General features: G+C 41.8%; 1 protein-coding gene across 11 annotated transcripts in view; it reads right to left on the reverse strand.

The window, feature by feature from the left end:
• Nucleotides 1-19,802, reverse strand: part of LOC134345516 (protein transport protein Sec24B-like) — a 239,669-nt gene that overhangs the window by 147,314 nt on the left and 72,553 nt on the right. For 9 of the 11 annotated variants that reach the window (XM_063046287.1, XM_063046284.1, XM_063046279.1 and 6 more), the window contains 2 exons: nucleotides 15,778-15,873; nucleotides 3,651-3,737 (listed from right to left, as the gene is read on the reverse strand). In XM_063046287.1, the coding sequence (XP_062902357.1) occupies nucleotides 3,651-3,737; nucleotides 15,778-15,873 (183 nt within the window). The remainder of the gene's footprint in view (nucleotides 1-3,650; nucleotides 3,738-15,777; nucleotides 15,874-19,802) is intronic. The other 2 variants (XM_063046288.1, XM_063046286.1) reach the window with 1 other exon arrangement.

The raw sequence follows: 19,802 nt of genomic DNA on the forward strand, positions 1-19,802 counted from the left end.
AGTGCAGGACAGTCACCAGGGTAGGCTTGGAACATAGACTGCTCCACGTAGCCAACAGGCAGGAATAGCTAGGACCCACTTGAGTTACACCGTTTGTTTAAAGAAAGTGGGAGAAACCAAAGGAGAAATTATTAAGAGTGAGGACAAGTTCTGCTTGGCAGAGGAGAGTGCTGGTGGTGGGGAACTGGTTGGGTCTGGTGTCCAGAAAGAAACAAAGAGCTTTGAGGCCTTCCTGGTGGGGGTTAGAGGTGTAGAGGGACTGGACATCCATAGTAAAAATAAGATGATAGGGTCCAGGGAACTTGAAATCATTGAAAAGATCTAGAGTGTGTGAAGTGTCATGGATGTAGGTAGGAAGGGACTGAACTTGGGGGGGATAAAACAGAGTCGACGTATGCAAGTATGAGTTCAGTGAGGCAAGAACAAGCTGAAACAATGGGTCTACCTGGACAAGCGCATTTGTGGATCTTGGGTAGGAGGTAGAAATGGGAGGTGCGGGGTGCAGCAACTATGAGGTTGGTGGCAGTGGATGGAAGATCCCCAGAGCTAATAAGATCAGTGAAGATGTGGGAGACAATGGCCTGGTGCTCCTTAGCGGGGTCCTGTTCGAGGGATGAATAATAGGTGGTGTCTGAGAGTTGTTGCTGGGCCTCAGCAAGGTAGAGGTCAGTCCGCAGACTACTATGGCACCCCTTTTTATCTGTGGGTTTGATGGTGAGATTGGGATTAGTGTGGAGGGAGTGGAGAGCAGAGTGTCCGGAAGGGGTGAGGTTGAAATTGGAGACAGGAGTGTTGAAGTTGAGACAGTTGATGCCCTGTCGGAAGGACTGATTCAGGATAGTCAACATGGTTTTATGAATGAGAAATAATGACCCACAACTTAATTGTACTTTTAAAAGAGATTGATAACAGCAGGAACACCGTCTACATGGGTTTTAGCAAAACCTTTGACAAAGTCCCACAAGGTAGGACATCCCTCTAGAATGTTACAACACATAGAATCAAGTATGAATAAGCCAACTGTGTGGACGGGTTGGCTTCGTGACAGGAAGAAGAGTGTGACCGTGGAGGGGTTATTTCTTAGATTGAAGACCCATAGCCAGTAGTGTGACACAGAAATTCGTCTGGTTGCTCTCTTCTTTACCATCTTTTCACGTTATATGTCAATGATTTGGATGACAGAATTGATGGCTGAGGTAAAGTTTGCAGACAACACAATCTAGATGGAGGGGCAGGAAGTGTTGAGGAAGCAGGTGTCTGCAGAAGGACTCAGGCATATTGAGAGAATGGGCAAAGAAATGGCAGAGTGGCATATAGTGCAGGGAAGTGTACGGTCATGCACTTTGGTCAAAGGAATAGAGGTGCAGAAGTGCAAGGCATGTCAGGAGTCCTTGTGCAGCATTCATAAAGATTCACTTCCAGGTTGAACGGGTGGTAAAGGCGGCAATTCTAATGTTAACGTTCGTTTCAAAAAGAGTAGAATATAAAGGCAAGGAGGTCAAGCTGAGGCTTTATAAGGCATTGGTCAGATTACACTAGGAATATTGTGAGCAGATTTGGGCCCCTTATCTAAGAAAGGATGTGCTAGCATCAGAGATGGACAAGGGGAGGTTCATGAGAATGGTTCCAGGAATGAAACGGTTAATGTATAAGAACTGTTTGATTGCTCTGTGTCTGAACACACTGGAGTTTCAAAGAATAAGGGGGAATTTTATCGAAACCTATTGAATATTGGGTTAGTAAATTTGCTGATGACACAAAGGTTGGGGGTGCTGTGGATAGTGTGGAGGGCTATCAGAAGTTACAGCGGGACATCGATAGGATGCAAAACTGGGCTGAGAAGTGGCAGATGGAGTTCAACCCAGACAGGTGAGAGGTGGTTCATTTTGGTAGATCAAATACGATGGCAGAATATGGTATTGATGGTAAGACTCTTAGCAGTGTGGAAGGTCAGAGGGATCTTGGGGTCCAAGTCCATAGGACACTCAAAGCTGCTGTGTAGGTTGACTCTGTGGTTAAGAAGGCATATAGTGCATTGGCCTTCATCCATCGTGGGATTGAGTTTAACAGCTGAGACGTAATGTTGCAGCTATATAGGACCCTGGTCAGACCCCACTTGGAGCACTGTGCTCAGTTCCAGTCGCCTCACTACAGGAAGGATGTGGAAATCATAGAAAGGGTGCAGAGGAGATTTACAAGGATGTTGCCTGGATTGGGGAGCATGCCTTATGAGAATACGTAGAGTGAACTCGGCCTCTTCCCCTGGAGCGACAGAGGATGAGAGGTGACCTGATAGAGGTGTATAAGATGATGAGAGGCATTGATCGTGTGGATAGTCAGAGGCTTTTTCTCAGAGTTGAAATGGCTAGCACGGGAGGGCACAGTTTTAGGGTGCTTGGAAGTAGGTACAGAGGAGATGTCAGTCGTAAGTTTTTTTTACACAGAAAGTGATAAGAGCATGGAATGGGCTGCCGGCAATGGTGGAGAAGGCGGAAACGATAAGGTCTTTCAAGAGACTCCTGGATAGATACATGGAGCTCAGAAAAATAGAGGGCTATGGGTAACCCTAGGTAATTTCTAAGGTAAGGACACGTTCAACACAGCTTTGTGGGCCGAAGGCCTAGACAGAGTGGAACGTTGAGAGGATGTTTCCTATACTGGGGGAATCTAGGATCACAACATCAAAATATAAGAATGTTCCTTAAATATAAGAACAGAGATGAGGAGGAATTTCTTTAGCCAGAGGGTGATGAATCTGTGGAATTCATTATTGCAGACGCTTAGGAGGCCATGTCATTGACTATATTTAAAGTGGAAGTTTATAGGTTCTTAATTAGTAAGGGTGTCAAAGGTTTTGGGGAGTAGGCTGGAGAAACTAGGTTGAGGGAGACAATAAGTCAGTCATAATGGAATAGTGGAGCAGACCCGATTGGCTGAATGGCCTAATTCTGCTCCTCTGTCTTATGCTCTTATAAATGTTAATTGTTTGTTTGAGAATGTAAGTAGCATAATTATTAATTTTAGACAACACCAAAACTGGAGCTATAGTGTTCAGTGAAGAAGCTAGGTTACAGCATAATTTAAATCAAATGAGTCAATGGGCAAGGGATTGGCAGAAGAAACTTGGACAGGTGTGAAGTGATAATATTTTGGGAAGCTGCATCAGGGCAGGACATGCACCGTGAAGGGCAGTGCAGTGCATTGGGGAGTGTCAACATTGGGTACTGCATAAACAACTGAGAACAACTTTCTGCTCTCTGATCTCTAGAAATCCATGTACAGCTTAATGGTTCAGAGTTTTGTTTCATATTTATAGTTTGTCTATGTTTTATGTACTGAAAATTGCTAAACGTTTTCCACCTCAATCTAAACAGCTCATAGATAAACAAGCTGCATCATCTTACACTAGGTATTAAGGATTACTCTTGAGGCTGAGGCTGCATTCTACACTAATCATCAGGGAGAATACAATGAGCTATTCATGATAATTTTTCAATTAAAATTATTTTTAAAAAATACTTCAAAGGTTTTTTTGTTTTTGTTTGAAGTATTAGGCAACAAATACTTTAAAAGAAATGTTCTTATTTAGGCTTGAAAGCTGCACAACTCTTTCCAATTGATATCCTCTGCAAATCAGAGAAAAATGTCACCTTGACTGCTTCCACCTTCCAAACTATCATAGTTGTTGGTAAGTGACGTGTTGGTGGATGTTGATGATGAAGTAGAAGAGTCCACACCTAGAAAAAAAAAATCAAAACATAACACTTATCCACAGCAAAAGATCTCAGCATATGTGGAAATAAAATAGTTTTTCTAAAGTATGTAAAACATTCCCTAACATGTTTGGTTTCATAAAATAACATCTGCTCATCAAAACAAATATAACAAATATACATCCACCGGTTTATAAATGTATAGCCTCATGTAGCTCATAAAAACAGACAAACTTCATAGTACACTTTTCCTGTAGTACCTTACATCTCAAGGAAGTGCAAGATAAATAATGTAGAATAATTTGTTTGTGATTATAAATTAGAAACCTAGGAACAGGAGTATGCTATTTGACCCTCCAAGCCTGGTCTGCCATTCAGTATGATCATAGCTGATCATCTATCTCAGTATCATATCCCAAGAGTCTTTTAAAACCCTTTGAGAACTTGTGTATCTATCTTCCTTAAAGCATTCAACAAACTGACTTCCACAGCTTTCTGTATCACAAAATCTCCCCCTCAAGTGAAGAAATTTCTCCTCACCTTGGCCCTCTCTATCTTATCCCAAATCATGAGCTTGGATCTAAAGGTCCCGTGACAAGGAAAACTCTCCAGCATTCAACCCCTCAGAATTGTGTACATTTCAATGAAATCTGGAATAGTTCCGCATCATATTCAGGGTATTTCATTTTCAAACCAACATGTAATTGCATTCGTTAAATTGTTGGCAAGAAGGGCTCTTTTATTGAAGTGGAAAGATACCGCTGCTCCTACACTAATTCAATCGTTTTCCCAAGTAATGTTATGTCTTAGTTTGGAAAAAATTAGAAGTAGAACTTTTGATCCCTGATTCGATTTTGAGAGAAGGTGGGGCTCTTTTGCCAAATTATCATTTAATTTGAATTAATTTATATGGTTTCCTTCCAATTTTATGTTATATAAATGTGATTTGGCAGTTGTTTTTTTTTCATATATATATAAATGATTGTAAGACGTATTGCCTCCGGGAGTTGGTTCCTAATGGGTTTTTTTTCTTTTTTTTTTGTTTTGTAGTTAGTGGGGTCTTTTTACAGTTAGTTGGAGTTTTCTTTTTTCCTTCTTTTTCTTATATAAAAATTATTTTTCATTAGCATATGTTTTTTCTTCAACTTTATTAATTATATATATACTAATTTGCTGAACTGTATTTTATAGCTGTAGAAGATTATATATCAATAAAAAGATTTTAAAAATGAAAAATGAAAATGAAATCTACTCTCATTCTTCTAAACTTGAAAGACTATGTACCCAGTGGACCCAATCCATCCTCACGTGAGAGTCCTGTCATCCCCGCAAACAGTTGGTAAAATTTGTTGCACTAAATGTGCAGCAAGAAAGGAGACTAAAGCTGCATGCTATACCCTCAAGCATGTCCCCACCAAGGTTCTATAAAGTGTAGAAGACATTCTTGCTCCTGCACTAAAGACTAGCATACTCCTTAGCTTCTTAACTGCTTGCCGCAGCTGCAAATTTGTTTCAGTGACTATTATCACGTAAATTCTTCCGTACATCATTTTCTAACCTATCAACATTTAAATAATACTCTGCGTCTGTTTTTTTATACCAAAATGGATAACTTCATCATACTGTATCTGCCTTACTGTCACTTATTTCCCCACTCACTCAAGTCTAAATCACCTTGAAGTCTCTTAGTTTCCTTTTCAAGTTACAATCTCAGATACATGTTATTAGAAATATTATATTCTGTTCCCACATCAAAACCACTGTGAATAGGTGAAGTCACACACACCAATCCTTATGGTAACTTATTTAGTCATTTCTGGAATCTGAAAAGGTAATATTTTCATTCCTACTTGCATTTTATTTCTGTCAATTTTCAAACTATGTTAGTATGTCACCAGTAATCCATGTACTTCAATTCTGACACTAGCGTCTAAAATGGGACTTCATTAGGGACATTCTGAACATCCAGGTATCTATTGGTTGTCCCTTATTATAATCTACCACTTTCATCTTCAAACAAAAATCCATAAAGTTGTCAAACACAATTTCCCTTTCATAGACAATGTGGATTCCGCAAATCCTGTTGAAATCTTCTGTGCCTAGCTTTCCCAACCTTTATTATAGATTCTAGTGATTTCCCTATACTGATCAACACACACAAAATGCAGGTCTGGCACCATCTATGGAAATGAATAAGCAGTTGATGTTTCGGGCTGAGACCCATCTCCAGGACTGGAAAGGAAAGAAGATGATGCTAGAATAAAAATGTGGGGGACGGGAAGGAGGATAGCTAGTAGGTGATAGGTGAAGCCAGGTGGGTGGGAAAGGTAAAGGCCTGGAGAGGAAAGAATCTGATAGAAGAAAGGGAAGGAGGAGGGAGACTGAGGGAGAGCTCATAGGCAGGTGAGAAAAGTTGAGAGGCCAGAGTGGGGAATAGAAGAGGGGATGGAGAGGGAATGTTTTTTACCAGAAGGATAAATCAATTCATGCCATCAGGTTGGAGGTTACCCAGATGGAATATAAGGTATTGTTCCTCCACCCTGAGGTGGCCTCAATCTTGGCACAAGAGAAGGTCATGGATCGACATGTTGGAATGAGAATGGGAATTGGAATTAAAAAGTTTGGCCACTGGGAAGTTCTGTTTTTGGTGGATGGAGCGAGAGTGCTCAACGAACTGATGTTAGGCTAAACAGTCTAAAGGTCTTTTATTTTTTTCTCTCTCTCTCCTCATTCCTTTAGTTACGTTTACCAAACTCCAACCTGCAAGAAAAATACTATAACCTATAAAATTTGGAAGGTGACAACCAGTTCTCTGTTACCCTTTTTATGTAGATTATCATTTCCTGAAGATGCAAAAGCTCTCTGCTCCATTAATTTCTCCCACATATATTTTTACTGAACTCATCTCCTGCAATGAAAATTTTTAAAAATATATGTCTTGGAAATCTAATATACAAACAGAAAATGCCAGCAACACTCAGCAGGCCATGCAACATCTATGGAAAGGGAAGCATAGTTTATCTTTCTGGTTGAAATACACTCATCAGAATTGTTTTTCACAGATTCTGCCTGATCTGCTGTTTCTAGTAGTTCCTGATTTTCTACAATTCTTCCTTTCCATTTAATTCTTAATTCCTTCACATTTATTGCACAGTTATTTACACCATCTTTCACACAGGCATAACATTAGATTGCTCTGCCAACTGATTCCCATTATAAATTCTCCCCTTCCTGACAGTGATTCTAGAACAGAGTAGTACAGACACTTCGGCCCATGAGGTACTCCTAGATCAATCTAACCTTTCCTTGCCAAATGACCCACCATTTTTCTATCATCCATGTGCCTATCGAAGAGACTCTCAAATGTCTCTAAAGTAAGCTCCTCTACTACTACCCCCGGAAGTGTGTTCCATGTGTAGAAAAATCTACCTGACATCGCTCCAATAGTTTAAAATTACCTTAATATTATGCACTCTCGTATTATCCACCATGGGGAAAAAAGGCATTGGCTGTCCAGTCTATCTACGCCTCTTGTCATCTTACACACCTCTATCTAGTCACTTCTCATCCCCCTTCGCCCCAAAGAAAAAAGGCCTAGTTCGCTCATAAGACATGCTCTCTAATCCAGGCAACATTGTGGTAAATCTCCCTTGCACTCTCTCCAAAGCTTCCATATCTTTCCTGTAATGAAGTGACTACAACCGAACACTATATTCCAAGTGTGGTCTACCCAGAGTTTTATAGAGCTGCAATATTACCTTGTGGCTCTTGAACTCAATCCTTGGACTAATAAAAGCCAACACATCATACACTTTCTTAACTACCTTATTAACTTGCACAGCAACTGTAAGGAATTCTGCATGTGGACCCCAAGATCCCTCCTTCCCTCCACACTGCCAAGAATCCTGCTATTAATCTTGTACTCTACCTTCAAGTTCAACCTTCCAAAGTTTCTCTAAGTTTTTTGTTTTTATATGCATGAAGCTTGTATATTCCATGCAAGTTGACTTTCATGGAATTATGATGTGGTGGCCATTACAGATACTTGGCTGGCACCAGGGCAGGAATGGATTCTCAATATTCCTGGATTTCAGTGCTTTAAAAGGGATAGAGAAGGGGAAAAAAGGGGAGGAGGGGTGGCATTACTGGTCAGGGATACTATTACAGCTACAGAAAGGGTGGGTAATGTAGCAGGAACCTCTTTTGAGTCAGTATGGGTGGAAGTCAGGAACAGGAAGGGAGCAGTTACTCTATTGGGGGTATTCTACAGGCCCCCTGGTAGCAGCAGAGATACCAAGGAGAAGACTGGGAGGCAGATTTTGAAAAGGTGCAAAAATAACAGGGTTGCTATCATGGGTGACTTTAACTTCCCTAATATTGATTGGCACCTGATTAGTTCCAAGTGTTTAGATGGGGCAGAGTTTGATAAGTGTGTCCAGGATGGATTCCTGTCACAGTACGTTGACAGGCTGACTAGGGGGAATGCCATACTAGATCTAGTACTAGGTAACGAACCGGGTCAGGTCACAGATCTCTCAGTGGGCGAGCATCTGGGGGACAGTGACCACCGCTCCCTGGCCTTCAGCATTATCATGGAAAAGGATAGAATCAGAGAGGACAGGAAAAAAATTCTAATTGGGGAAGGGCAAATTATGAGGCTATAAGGCTAAAACTTGCGGGTGTGAATTGGGATGATGTTTTTGCAGGGAAAAGCACTATGGACATCTGGTCGATGTTCAGAGATCTTTTGCAGAATGTTAGGGATAAATTTGTCCCGGTGAGGAAGATAAAGAATGTTAGGGTGAAGGAACCATGGGTGACAAGTGAGGCGGAAAATCTAGTCAAGTGGAAGAAGGCAGCATACATGAGGTTTAGGAAGCAAGGATCAGATGGGTCTACTGAGGAATATAGGGTAGCAAGAAAGGAGCTTAAGAAGGGGTTGAGAAGAGCAAGGAGGGGGCATGAGAAGGCCTTGGCAAGTAAGGTAAAGGAAAACCCCAAGGTATTCTTCAATTATGTGAAGAAGAAAAGGATGACAGGAGTGAAGGTAAGACCGATTAGAGATAAAGGTGGGAAGATGTGCCTAGAGGCTGTGGAAATGAGCGAGGTCCTCAATGAATACTTCTCTTCGGTATTCACCAATGAGAGGGAACTTGATGATGGTGAGGACAATATGAGTGAGGTTGATGTTCTGGAGCATGTTGATATTAAGGGAGAAGAGATGTTGGAATTGTTAAAATACATTAGGACGGTTAAGTCCCTGGGGCCCGACGGAATATTCCCCAGGCTGCTCCACAAGGCGAGGGAAGAGATTGCTGAGCCTCTGGCTAGGATCTTTATGTCCTCGTTGTCCACGGGAATGGTACCGGAGGATTGGAGGGAGGCGAATGTTGTCCCCTTGTTCAAAAAAGGTAGTAGGGATAGTCCGGGTAATTATAGACCAGTGAGCCTTACATCTGTGGTGGGAAAGCTGTTGGAAAAGATTCTTAGAGATAGGCTCTATGCTCATTTAGAGAATCATTGTCTGACCAGGGACAGTCAGCAATGGCTTTGTGAAGGGCAGATCGTGTCTAACAAGCCTGATAGAGTTCTTTGAGGAGGTAACCAGGCATATAGATGTGGGTAGTGCAGTGGATATGATCTACATGGATTTTAGTAAGGCATTTGACAAGGTTCCACATGGTAGGCTTATTCAGAAAGTCAGAAGGCATGGGATCCAAGGAAGTTTGGCCAGGTCGATTCAGGATTGGCTTGCCTGCAGAAGGCAGAGGGTCGTGGTGGAGGGAGTACATTCAGATTGGAGGGTTGTGACTAGTGGTGTCCCACAAGGATCAGTTCTGGGACCTCTACTTTTCGTGATTTTTATTAACAACCTGGATGTGGGGGTAGAAGGGTGGGTTGGCAAGTTTGCAGACAACACAAAGGTTGGTGGTGTTGTAGATAGTGTAGAGGACTGTCAAAGATTACAGAGAAACATTGATAGGATGCAGAAATGGGCTGAGAAGTGGCAGATGGAGTTCAACCCGGAAAAGTGTGAGGTGGTACACTTTGGAAGGACAAACTCCAAGGCAGAGTACAAAGTAAATGGCAGGATACTTGGTGGTGTGGAGGAGCAGAGGGATCTGGGGGTACGTGTCCACAGATCCCTGAAAGTTGCCTCACAGGTAGATAGGGTAGTTAAGAAAGCTTATGGGGTGTTAGCTTTCATAAGTCGAGGGATAGAGTTTAAGAGTCGCAATGTAATGATGCAGCTCTATAAAACTCTGGTTAGGCCACATTGGAGTACTGTGTCCAGTTCTGGTCGCCTCACTATAGGAAGGATGTGGAAGCATTGGAAAGGGTACAGAGGACATTTACTAGGATGCTGCCTGGTTTAGACAGTATGGATTATGATCAGAGATTAAAGGAGCTAGGGCTTTACTCTTTCGAGAAAAGGAGGATGAGAGGAGTCATGATAGAGGTGTACAAGATATTAAGAGGAATAGATAAAGTGGATAGCTAGTGCCTCTTCCCCAGGGCACCACTGCTCAATAAAAGAGGACATGGCTTTAAGGTAAGGAGTGGGAAGTTCAAGGGGGATATTAGAGGAAAGTTTTTTACTCAGAGAGTGGTTGTTGTGTGGAATGCACTGCCTGAGTCAGTGGTGGAGGCAGATGCACTAGTGAAGTTTAAGAGACTACAAGACAGGTATATGGAGGAATTTAAGGTGGGGGGTTATATGGGAGGCAGGGTTTGAGGGTCGGCACAACATTGTGGGCTGAAGGGCCTGTAATGTGCTGTACTATTCTATGTTCTATGTTCATCTTTATTTTTGCTCTCTTAAATCATCTACAAATATTGAAATTCAGGACCAAGCCATTCTCATTACAAAAGAACAATAACCTCCAAAAGGCAGTCTTTGCCACCTCTGGTCTGAACTTTTTGTTTTGCTTCAGTCAATGCCCCCTATATTCCAGGGGCCTCAAGTTTGCTGGCTAGCCTCACATGTGGAACTTCATCAAATTCCTACCAGTACTGATATCCATTACATTCCCTCTTTTTAAAGATACTAAATTGGAGCAGGGGTACATTATTTGGCCCCACTCATCATTCAATACAATAACAGATAATCGCTTCAACACCCTGTTTCTGTTTTATCTCTGTTTCCTTTCAGCATGAAGTACCTCAGTCTTGAAAGTATTTTAATTTCTTGGCCTGGACTGCATTCTGCAATGGGCTTTTCTGCATCATTTGCGTTCTCTGGTAAAAGAGCGAAGGATCTCCTGATGCAGTTTTTTTCTGGTAGCTTTCCCCATATATTCCACAAATCCATCCTCTGTGGAAAACGTTCTGTTCCCCTCTTACCTTAAACCTATTCTTCCAGTTTTAGACTCTCTTGTCTTAGGAAAAAGACTGTTTGGGTGTAAACTTAGAGAGTAGCGGCAGCATGGAGCTCTCTGCTGGTGTTGGTGGGTTATTTGGAAAACTCTTTTGGATAGGCACATGGAGAAAAGAAAAAATGGAGGGCAATGCGGGAGGAAAGGTTAGATTGATCATAGATTAAGTTAAAAGGTTGGCACAACATTGCGGGCAGAAAGGCCTGAGCTGTGATGTTTGATGTCCATCTCACATCTAATGGCATACGCCAAACTCGGCAAGTGCAATACAGTGTTCTGGCCTCCCTAGATATCACGAGCGTTCGCCCTGCATTCAGCCTGACTCATCCTGCTATAAAGTGAAAGCCAAGCCTCTGTTGTTCTTCTAAACTCTGATGAATGGGAGGTGGGGTGTGGGAAGGGGCAGGAATCCCATACAATCAAATCTATTTCTCTTCATTCTTTTAATGGAGAAGATCCTGAGAGGCAGGATTTATGACTAATTGGAGAGGCATAATATGATTAGGAATAGTCAGCATGGCTTTGTCAAGGGCAGGCCGTGCCTTACAAGCCTGACTGAATTTTTTGAGGATGTGACTAAACACATTGATGAAGGAAGAGCAGCAGGTGTAGTGTATATGGATTTCAGCAAGGCTTTTGATAAGGTACCCCATGCAAGGCTTATTGAGAAAGTAAAGAGACATGGGATCCAAGGGGACATTGTTTAGTTGATCCAGAACTGGCTTGCCCACAGACGGCAAAGAGTGGTTGTAGACGGGTCATATTCTGTATGGAGGTCAGTCACCAGTGGAATGCCTCAGGGATCTGTTGTGGGACTGTTACTCTTCGTGATTTTTATAAATGATCTGGATGAGGAAGTGGAGGGATGGGTTAGTAAGTTTGCTGATGACACAAAGGTTGGAGGTGTTGTGGATAGTGTGGAGGGACATTGATAGGATGCAAAACTGGACTGAGAAGTGGCAGATGGAGTTCAACCCAGATAAGTGTGAGGTAGTTAATTTTGCTAGGTCAAATATGATGGCAGAATATAGTATTAAAGGTAAGACTCTTGGCAGTGTGGAGGATCAGAGGGATCTTGAGGTCCGAGTCCACAGGACGTTCAAAGCAGCAGCGCAGGTTGACTCTGTGGTTAAGAAGGCATACGGTGTGTTGGCCTTCATCAATTGTGGGATTGAATTTAGGAGCCAAGAGGAAATGTTGCAGCTATATAGGACCTTGGTCAGACCCACTTGGAGTACTGTGCTCAGTTCTAGTTGCCTCACTACAGGAAGGATGTGGAAGCCATAGAAAGGGTGCAGAGGAGATTTACAAGGATGTTGCCTGGATTGGGGAACATGCCTTACGAGAATAGGTTGAGTGAATTTGGCCTTTTCTCCTTGGAGCGACAGAGGATGAGAGGTGCATAAGATGATGAGAGGCATTGATCGTATGGAGAGTGAGAGGCTTTTTCCCAGGGCTGAAATGGTTGCCACAAGAGGACACAGGTTTAAGGTGCTGGGGAGTAGGTACAGAGGAGATGTCAGGGGTAAATTTTTTTACCAGTGGTGAGTGTGTGCAATGGGCTGCCAGCAACGGTGGAGGAGGCAGATACGATAGGGTCTTTTAAGAGACATTTAGATAGGTACATGGAGCTTAGTAAAATAGAGGGTTATAGGTCATGTTCAGCACAACTATGTGGGCTGAAGGGCCTGTATTGTGCTGTAGGTTTTCTACGTCCTATGTTCATTCCAGTCGAGTAAACGTTTGCTGCACTCCCACTTGGCAACAATATCCTTTATCAGATAAGGAAATCAAAACGGTAATAAAAATCCAGATGGGATCTCACTGAGGCCCTGTACAGCACAACGAGACATTTGTACTCAAATCATCTTGCAATGAAGGCTAATATATAATTTTTTTTCTCCCAAAGGTTGATGTGGATTCTTTAGGCAACTAGTGTACAAGGATACCAAGCCTTCCATATTCCAAATCTGAACCTATTTGGATAATTATATTTCGGTTCCTAAAAATAAAGTTTCTAGACAGTTTAATCCTGTTTGTCTAAGTTACAACTGAGCCTCTGCATCCTCCTCACAACTCCCATCCCCAACCCACCGTGGGCCTGCATCATCCCAAGCCTGGAAATGTTACACTTTGTTTCCCTCAACCAAATCATTCATAGATATTTGAATAGCGCTGGCTGAGTCACCTGTTTATTCCTACTTTGTTTCCTATCCATCAACAAATCCTCAATCACCAATCGCTCATGCTTTATTTTTATCATTAATGTGGGATCCTTTCAAATACTGTCTGTGAATTCAAATTGCCTATGGTCACTTGTTCTCCCTCATCTATTCTATACATTGCATGCTAAAAAAAGATTGTTAAGCATGATCTTCCTTTCATAAGCCTCAGCTAGCTTTGCTCAATCTTCAAAGTTCAAAGTAAATTTATGATCAAAGTACAAATATGTCACTGTATACAACCTTGAGATTTATTTTCTTGCAGGCGTACTCAATAAATCCATAAAAGAAAAATAACCACAACAGAATCAATGAAAGACTGCACCAATTGCACATTCAACTAGTGTGCAAAGGACAATAAAAAAAGATAGATAGATAAATAAATAAATAAATAAATAAGCAAGCAAGCAATAAACATCGAGCACATGAGATGAAGAGTCCTTGAAACTGAGTTCATAGATAGTGGGAACATCTCAGTTTTGGGGCAAGTGAAGTTGAATGAAGTTATCTCCTTTGGTTCAAGAGCCTGATGGTTGAGGGGTAATAACTGTTCCTCAATGTGGTGGTGTGAGTCCCGAGGCTCCTGTACCTTCTTCCTGATGGCAGCAGTGAGAAGAGAGCATGACCTGGATAGTGTGAGCCCTTAGATATTGTTTTCCTGCAACAATGTTCATGTAGATGTGCTCAATACGCATGCTGGACTGGGACATATCCACTACTTTTTATCGGCTTTTCCATTCAAGGGCATTGGTGTTTCCATACCAGCTATGATGCAGCCAGTCAATATACTCTCCAGCACACATACATAAAAGTTTGTGAAAATGTTAGATATCATGCTGAATCTTCACAAACTCTTAAGGAAATAGAGGCATTGCCGTGCTTTCTTTGTAACTGTATTTACGGACTGGACCCAGGACAAGTCCTCCGAAATAATAACACCAAGGAATTTAAAGTTACTGACTCTCTCCATCTTTGATCCTCCAATGAGGACTAGATCATGCACCTCTGTTTTCTCTCTCCTGAAGTCAATAATCAGGTCCTTGAACTTGCTGACACTGAGTAACAGGTTGTTATTAAGAGCCAGATTTTCAATCTCCCTCCTATACGCATTCAGCCAACGACGGTGGTATTATCAGCAAACTTGAAAATGGCATTGGAGCTGTGTTTAGCCACACAGTCATAAGTGTAATGTGAGTAGAGCAGGTGGTTAACAGAGCCTTGTGGTGCCCCTGTGCTGATAGAGATTGTGGTGGCGATGTTGTTGCCAATTTGAACAGACTGGGCTTTGTAAGTGAGGAAATCGAGGATGAATTGCACATGGAGGCATTGAGGCCAAGGTCTTAAAGTCTATTGATTAGTTTTGAGAGAATGATGGTGTTGAATGCAGAGCTGTAGCTGATAAAGAGCATCTTGATTAATACATCTTTGCTGTCGATGTTCCAGGGCTGAGTGAAGAGCCAGTGAGATGGCATCTGCTGTGAACCTGTTGTGCTGCAATGTAAATTGGAGCAGATCCAAGTCACTTCTCAGGCAGGAGTTGATGTGTTTCATCACCAAACTCTCAAAACACTTCATCACTGTGGATGTAAGATCTACTGGACAATAGTTATAGATGCGGGTTACCACATTCATGATTCATCCAGGGCTTCCAGACTCTGATTGATTTTGTGGGATCACACTCGTCCACAACTGTTTTTATAAAGTTTGAGACAACCATGTTGTATTCATTTAGATCCACAGATGACTCCTTGAGCACGGCACAGTTCACTAACTCGAAGCAATCCTGTAGCCATTCCTCTGCCTTCTGCAACCACTTTTTGTCGTCCTAATCTCTCGAGCCTTGCTCTTTAGACTCTGCCTGTATGCAGGCAGGAGAAGTATAGCCAAGTTATCAGATTTCCCAAAATGCAGTCTAGGAATAGAATAGTAGGCATTCCTTATCTTAGTATAACAGTGGTCTAGTATATTGAGACCTCTGGTGCTACAGATTATATGCCGATTGTAATTGGGCAGGAGTTTCTTCAAACAAGCCTGGTTGATCATCTTGTTGATACTTTCAACTATTACATCCATTACTCAACCTCAGACATTTGCCCCACTATTCATGTACAATGTCTTGCATTCACAAGAATAATCTTATACAAATTTCTTTCCATTCCATGAAACTCAGTCATATCACATGGATCTCAGAGAAAATCAGTAAACCTGCAGTGAAATATACCACTTCATGTCGCACACTCAACATTAAGGCTTATAGAGTCTTGGCTTAGTCAATGAACAGGAAACCACTTCAATGATAAACTGTACCCGATCATCATTACTTATTCAACTGAGAGCCTTTCAAACACTCAGCTGAACAATTTGTGGTCTTATAATCCAACAATATTACACAATTTACAGCAAATGAATTCAGCATATGCATATCAGCAGCAACACTTATGTCATCTGTTAAAACATAAAGCACACCTGCTTCATCATCATCATCCTCATCATCTGAAGTTGATGACAAGGGACTTGGTGCTGAATTAACTTGATTATTAGAAACAAATCCACAGTGCATGCCTGTAAAGTGGAAAGCACAAAACAAAGAAAATTAAGCAGAGCCAAGAATTAAGAATCACAACGCAAATCATTCAAAAGTTAAGAACGATAAACATGTTAGTGGGATGCAAACCTAATTGTTAATGAAAAGGCAACTAACATAACAGATTAAAAATTAACAAAAGCACTCTACAGACACGTGCTCATAATGAACCTTTCTGGAAAATGCCAGTTTGAGATGATACATTATTTTCCTATCTATCATAACACAAATTCTCAACCTGAAGTTTGAAATCCATCTATCTTCATGATGAACTAAGTATTTTAAAAACCACAGGAAGTTTTCATACTCCATAGCCAAGCACAGACATAGATTAGGAGGTGAAGCACCGATAAGTAACAAGCAAAGTGTGATAGGAAAAGACAAAGAACATAACAATAAAAGAATGGCAACAGGTTAGAACTAAAGTCTTGACGTCAGTATGAGCACAGCACAGAGAACAGTACCTCTAGCTGAACTGATAGTATAAATAAATATAAACAGGTAGGATCAAAGAGCTGTGAAAGAGATTGATTATAGCTGCAAAGTGAAGAAGGCAGGGAAATATTTTGGAAGGACAGACAGAAAGGAAAATGAGGATAATAACAAAATACTCAGAAAGTTACAGCACCATCAGATTGTGTATATGTTTGAAATAACAAAGGAAAGAAATCATTAGAGCAAGTAACCTAGAGACCACCCCCGCCCCAACAGTGGCTATACAAATGGACAGATTAACAATTAAATCAAGAGATTGTAACAAATGCAATATAATTACTGAGACAGCTTTAATTTTCATATTTATGGTAAATCAAATTCATGGACCCTTTTCTCCCCCAAAATGAGCAGTTGTCACCATCTGGGATAATGGTTACAACAAAATTTCCTACATTTGCAAGGATGCAGGTAGACTGAGAAACCACAAATGGTGCATTGTTATTTTTAGGAGGGAGGAAAGAAACAAAACAAGAAACATGTTTGCTGCCAAGTCAATACTGAAATTAGATACAATTATTACATGCCCAGAGGACTCTTAGAAAATCCTAACATGGAAATCCAGAAATAGCACTGTTTTATCAACGGGAAACAATGTACTTCACTTAGGATGCATCCAACACGGTTGGGCAAAACACAACTGGTGGATGTATTGTACTTAGATTTCCAAAAGTAATCAATGACACCAGAAAGAAAGTCAGCATCCCAAACCTGACAACTTACCAAAAAAGTTGCAATGTGGCCACAATGTCTGTGAACCACAATTAACACCAGGTTCAAGACTCTGGGCTTCTCTACCAGAAAGCACTGAAACTAGCTTTATGAAGTGACCAGGAGACTTAAACTACTTAATTAAAAATGCAATGCATTTCTGGGTGCAAACACCATCATGTCTCTAAGGAAAATTAAACAGATTTACCAGCTTCTAAAAGTTAAGATCCAATGTGAAAGCTATTAGCTAATGAAAGGCTAATGATGGAATGAGCATTAGAGAGCCAGCTAATTGATACTTACTGTAAGTTAGCACCAATATCAGTAGGTGACAGGAGAATCAGGTTACGAGAGAATAGGTTACAGGGGAATAAGTGGGAGAAGGCCTGTGGCAAGGTGCCAAAGATGAGGCTGCTTAACAAAGAGCCCGTGAAACTAGAGAAAAGATATCAGCATTGATAGAAGGATGGATGAGTAGCAGCAGGCAAGTGGGAATATTGGGAGCCTTTTCTAGTTAGCTGTTAGTGACGTGGTGCTCTACAGGGGTCAGAGTTGGAACCGCTTCTTTTCACCTTATACGTCAATGATGTATAAGCTGAAAAGGATATCAGAATTGATGGCTTTGTGGCCAACTCATTAATATTCTATAGTATGTCTTCTAGAAGTCCTGACAGTAACTAAAAACTTCATAATAGACTCAAAGCCAGTACAAAAACTGATGATGAAAGTCAAGGTTATCATATACAGCACAGAAACATGCTCTCCGTAACTTCCACCACCTCCAACGGGATCCCACCACTAAGCACATCTTTCCCTCCCCGCCCCTCTCTGCATTCCGCAGGGATCGCTCCCTACACAACTCCCTTGTCCATTCGTCCCCCCCCATCCCTCCCCACTGATCTCCCTCTTGGCACTTATCCGTGTAAGCGGAACAAGTGCTACACATGCCCTTACACTTCCTCCCTTACCAGCATTCAAGGCCCCAAACAGTCCTTCCAGGTGAGGCATCACTTCACCTGTGAGTCGACTGGGGTGATATACTGCGTCCGGTGCTCCCAATGTGGCCTTTTATATATTGGTGAGACCCGACGCAGACTGGGAGACCGCTTTGCTGAACATCTACGCTCCGTCCGCCAGAGAAAGCAGGATCTCCCAGTGGCCACACATTTTAATTCCACATCCCATTCCCATTCTGACATGTCTATCCATGGCCTCCTCTACTGTAAAGATGAAGCCACACTCAGGTTGGAGGAACAACACCTTATATTCCGTCTGGGTAGCCTCCAACCTGATGGCATGAACATCGACTTCTCTAACTTCCGCTAAGGCCCCACCTCCCCCTCGTACCCCCTCTGTTACTCATTTTTATGCACACATTCTTTCTCTCACTCTCCTTTTTCTCCCTCTGTCCCTCTGAATATATCTCTTGCCCATCCTCTGGGTTACCCCCCCCCCTTGTCTTTCTTCCCGGACCTCCTGTCCCATGATCCTCTCGTATCCCCTTTTGCCTATCACCTGTCCAGCTCTCGGCTCTATCCCTCCCCCTCCTGTCTTCACCTATCATTTTGCATCTCCCCCTCCCCCTCCAGCTTTCAAATCCCTTACTCACTCTTCCTTCAGTTAGTCCTGACGAAGGGTCTCGGCCTGAAACGTCGACTGCGCCTCTTCCTATAGATGCCGCTTGACCTGCTGCGTTCTCAGCAACTTTGATGTATGTTGACAGAAACATGCCCTTCAGTCCACCATGTCTGTGGTGACACTGTTTCTCTCTCTCTATACAAATCCCACTTTAACACAGACATGGAACAGTATAGCACAGGACCAGGAGTAAAGCATTAATGAAATTCCCAAGGAACTTTATAAATACCTTAAAACATGAGGATAATGAGAAAGAGGGTAGGTCAACTCAAGACTAAAGGCGTTTATGCTTGTGGTCAAATTATGCGGACAAGGTACAAAATAATTACTTTGAATAGGTATTTACAAAGGACATGGAAAATAGGTAGATCAATATGAATGATATCAATATGCTAGGATTTTTTGAAATCAAGAAATGGGTGGTGTTGGGTATTTTGAAGAACATTAAAGTGGGCAAGTCTCAAGAGCCTGATAGAATCTATCCTAGCTTATTAAGAGAGGCAAGAGATGAAATTGCTGGGGACATGACCCATGACCTTTTGTGTCTTTGCTAGCTTCAGGCAAGGTCCTGTGGGATTGACCAGTAGCTAATGTTGTTCCGGTCTTCAAATCGGAATAATCCGGGAAACCACAGCCCAGTAGGTCTCATATCAGTGGTAAGAAAGCTATTGGAGAGGATTCTTACGGTTAGAATTCATGCACATTTGGGTCAGTATGGCCTAATTAAGGGCAGTCAGCATGGCTTCCTGCGAGGCAAAGTCATGTTTTACTAACATGATAGAGCTTTCGAAGGGGGTGAAGAAGGTCATTGAAGGTAGCGTTGTGGATGTTGTCTGCGGGTTCCAGGGTGATCTATTGTGGGATCCAAGCTGTTCGTGATATTTATAAATGACATGGATGTAAACATAGATTGGTGCATTAGTAAATAATGTAGATATTGAAAAAGATTGCTAAAGGATTCAGCAGCATATAAATCACTTACAGATATCATACAAGAAATGGCAGATAGCCAAGTGAAGGTGATGCACTTTGGGAGATCAAATGCAAAGGGACAGTACAGTTATTG

The sequence above is a fragment of the Mobula hypostoma genome, chromosome 4 (assembly GCF_963921235.1).
Source record: "Mobula hypostoma chromosome 4, sMobHyp1.1, whole genome shotgun sequence".
Taxonomy (NCBI): Eukaryota; Metazoa; Chordata; class Chondrichthyes; order Myliobatiformes; family Myliobatidae; genus Mobula; species Mobula hypostoma.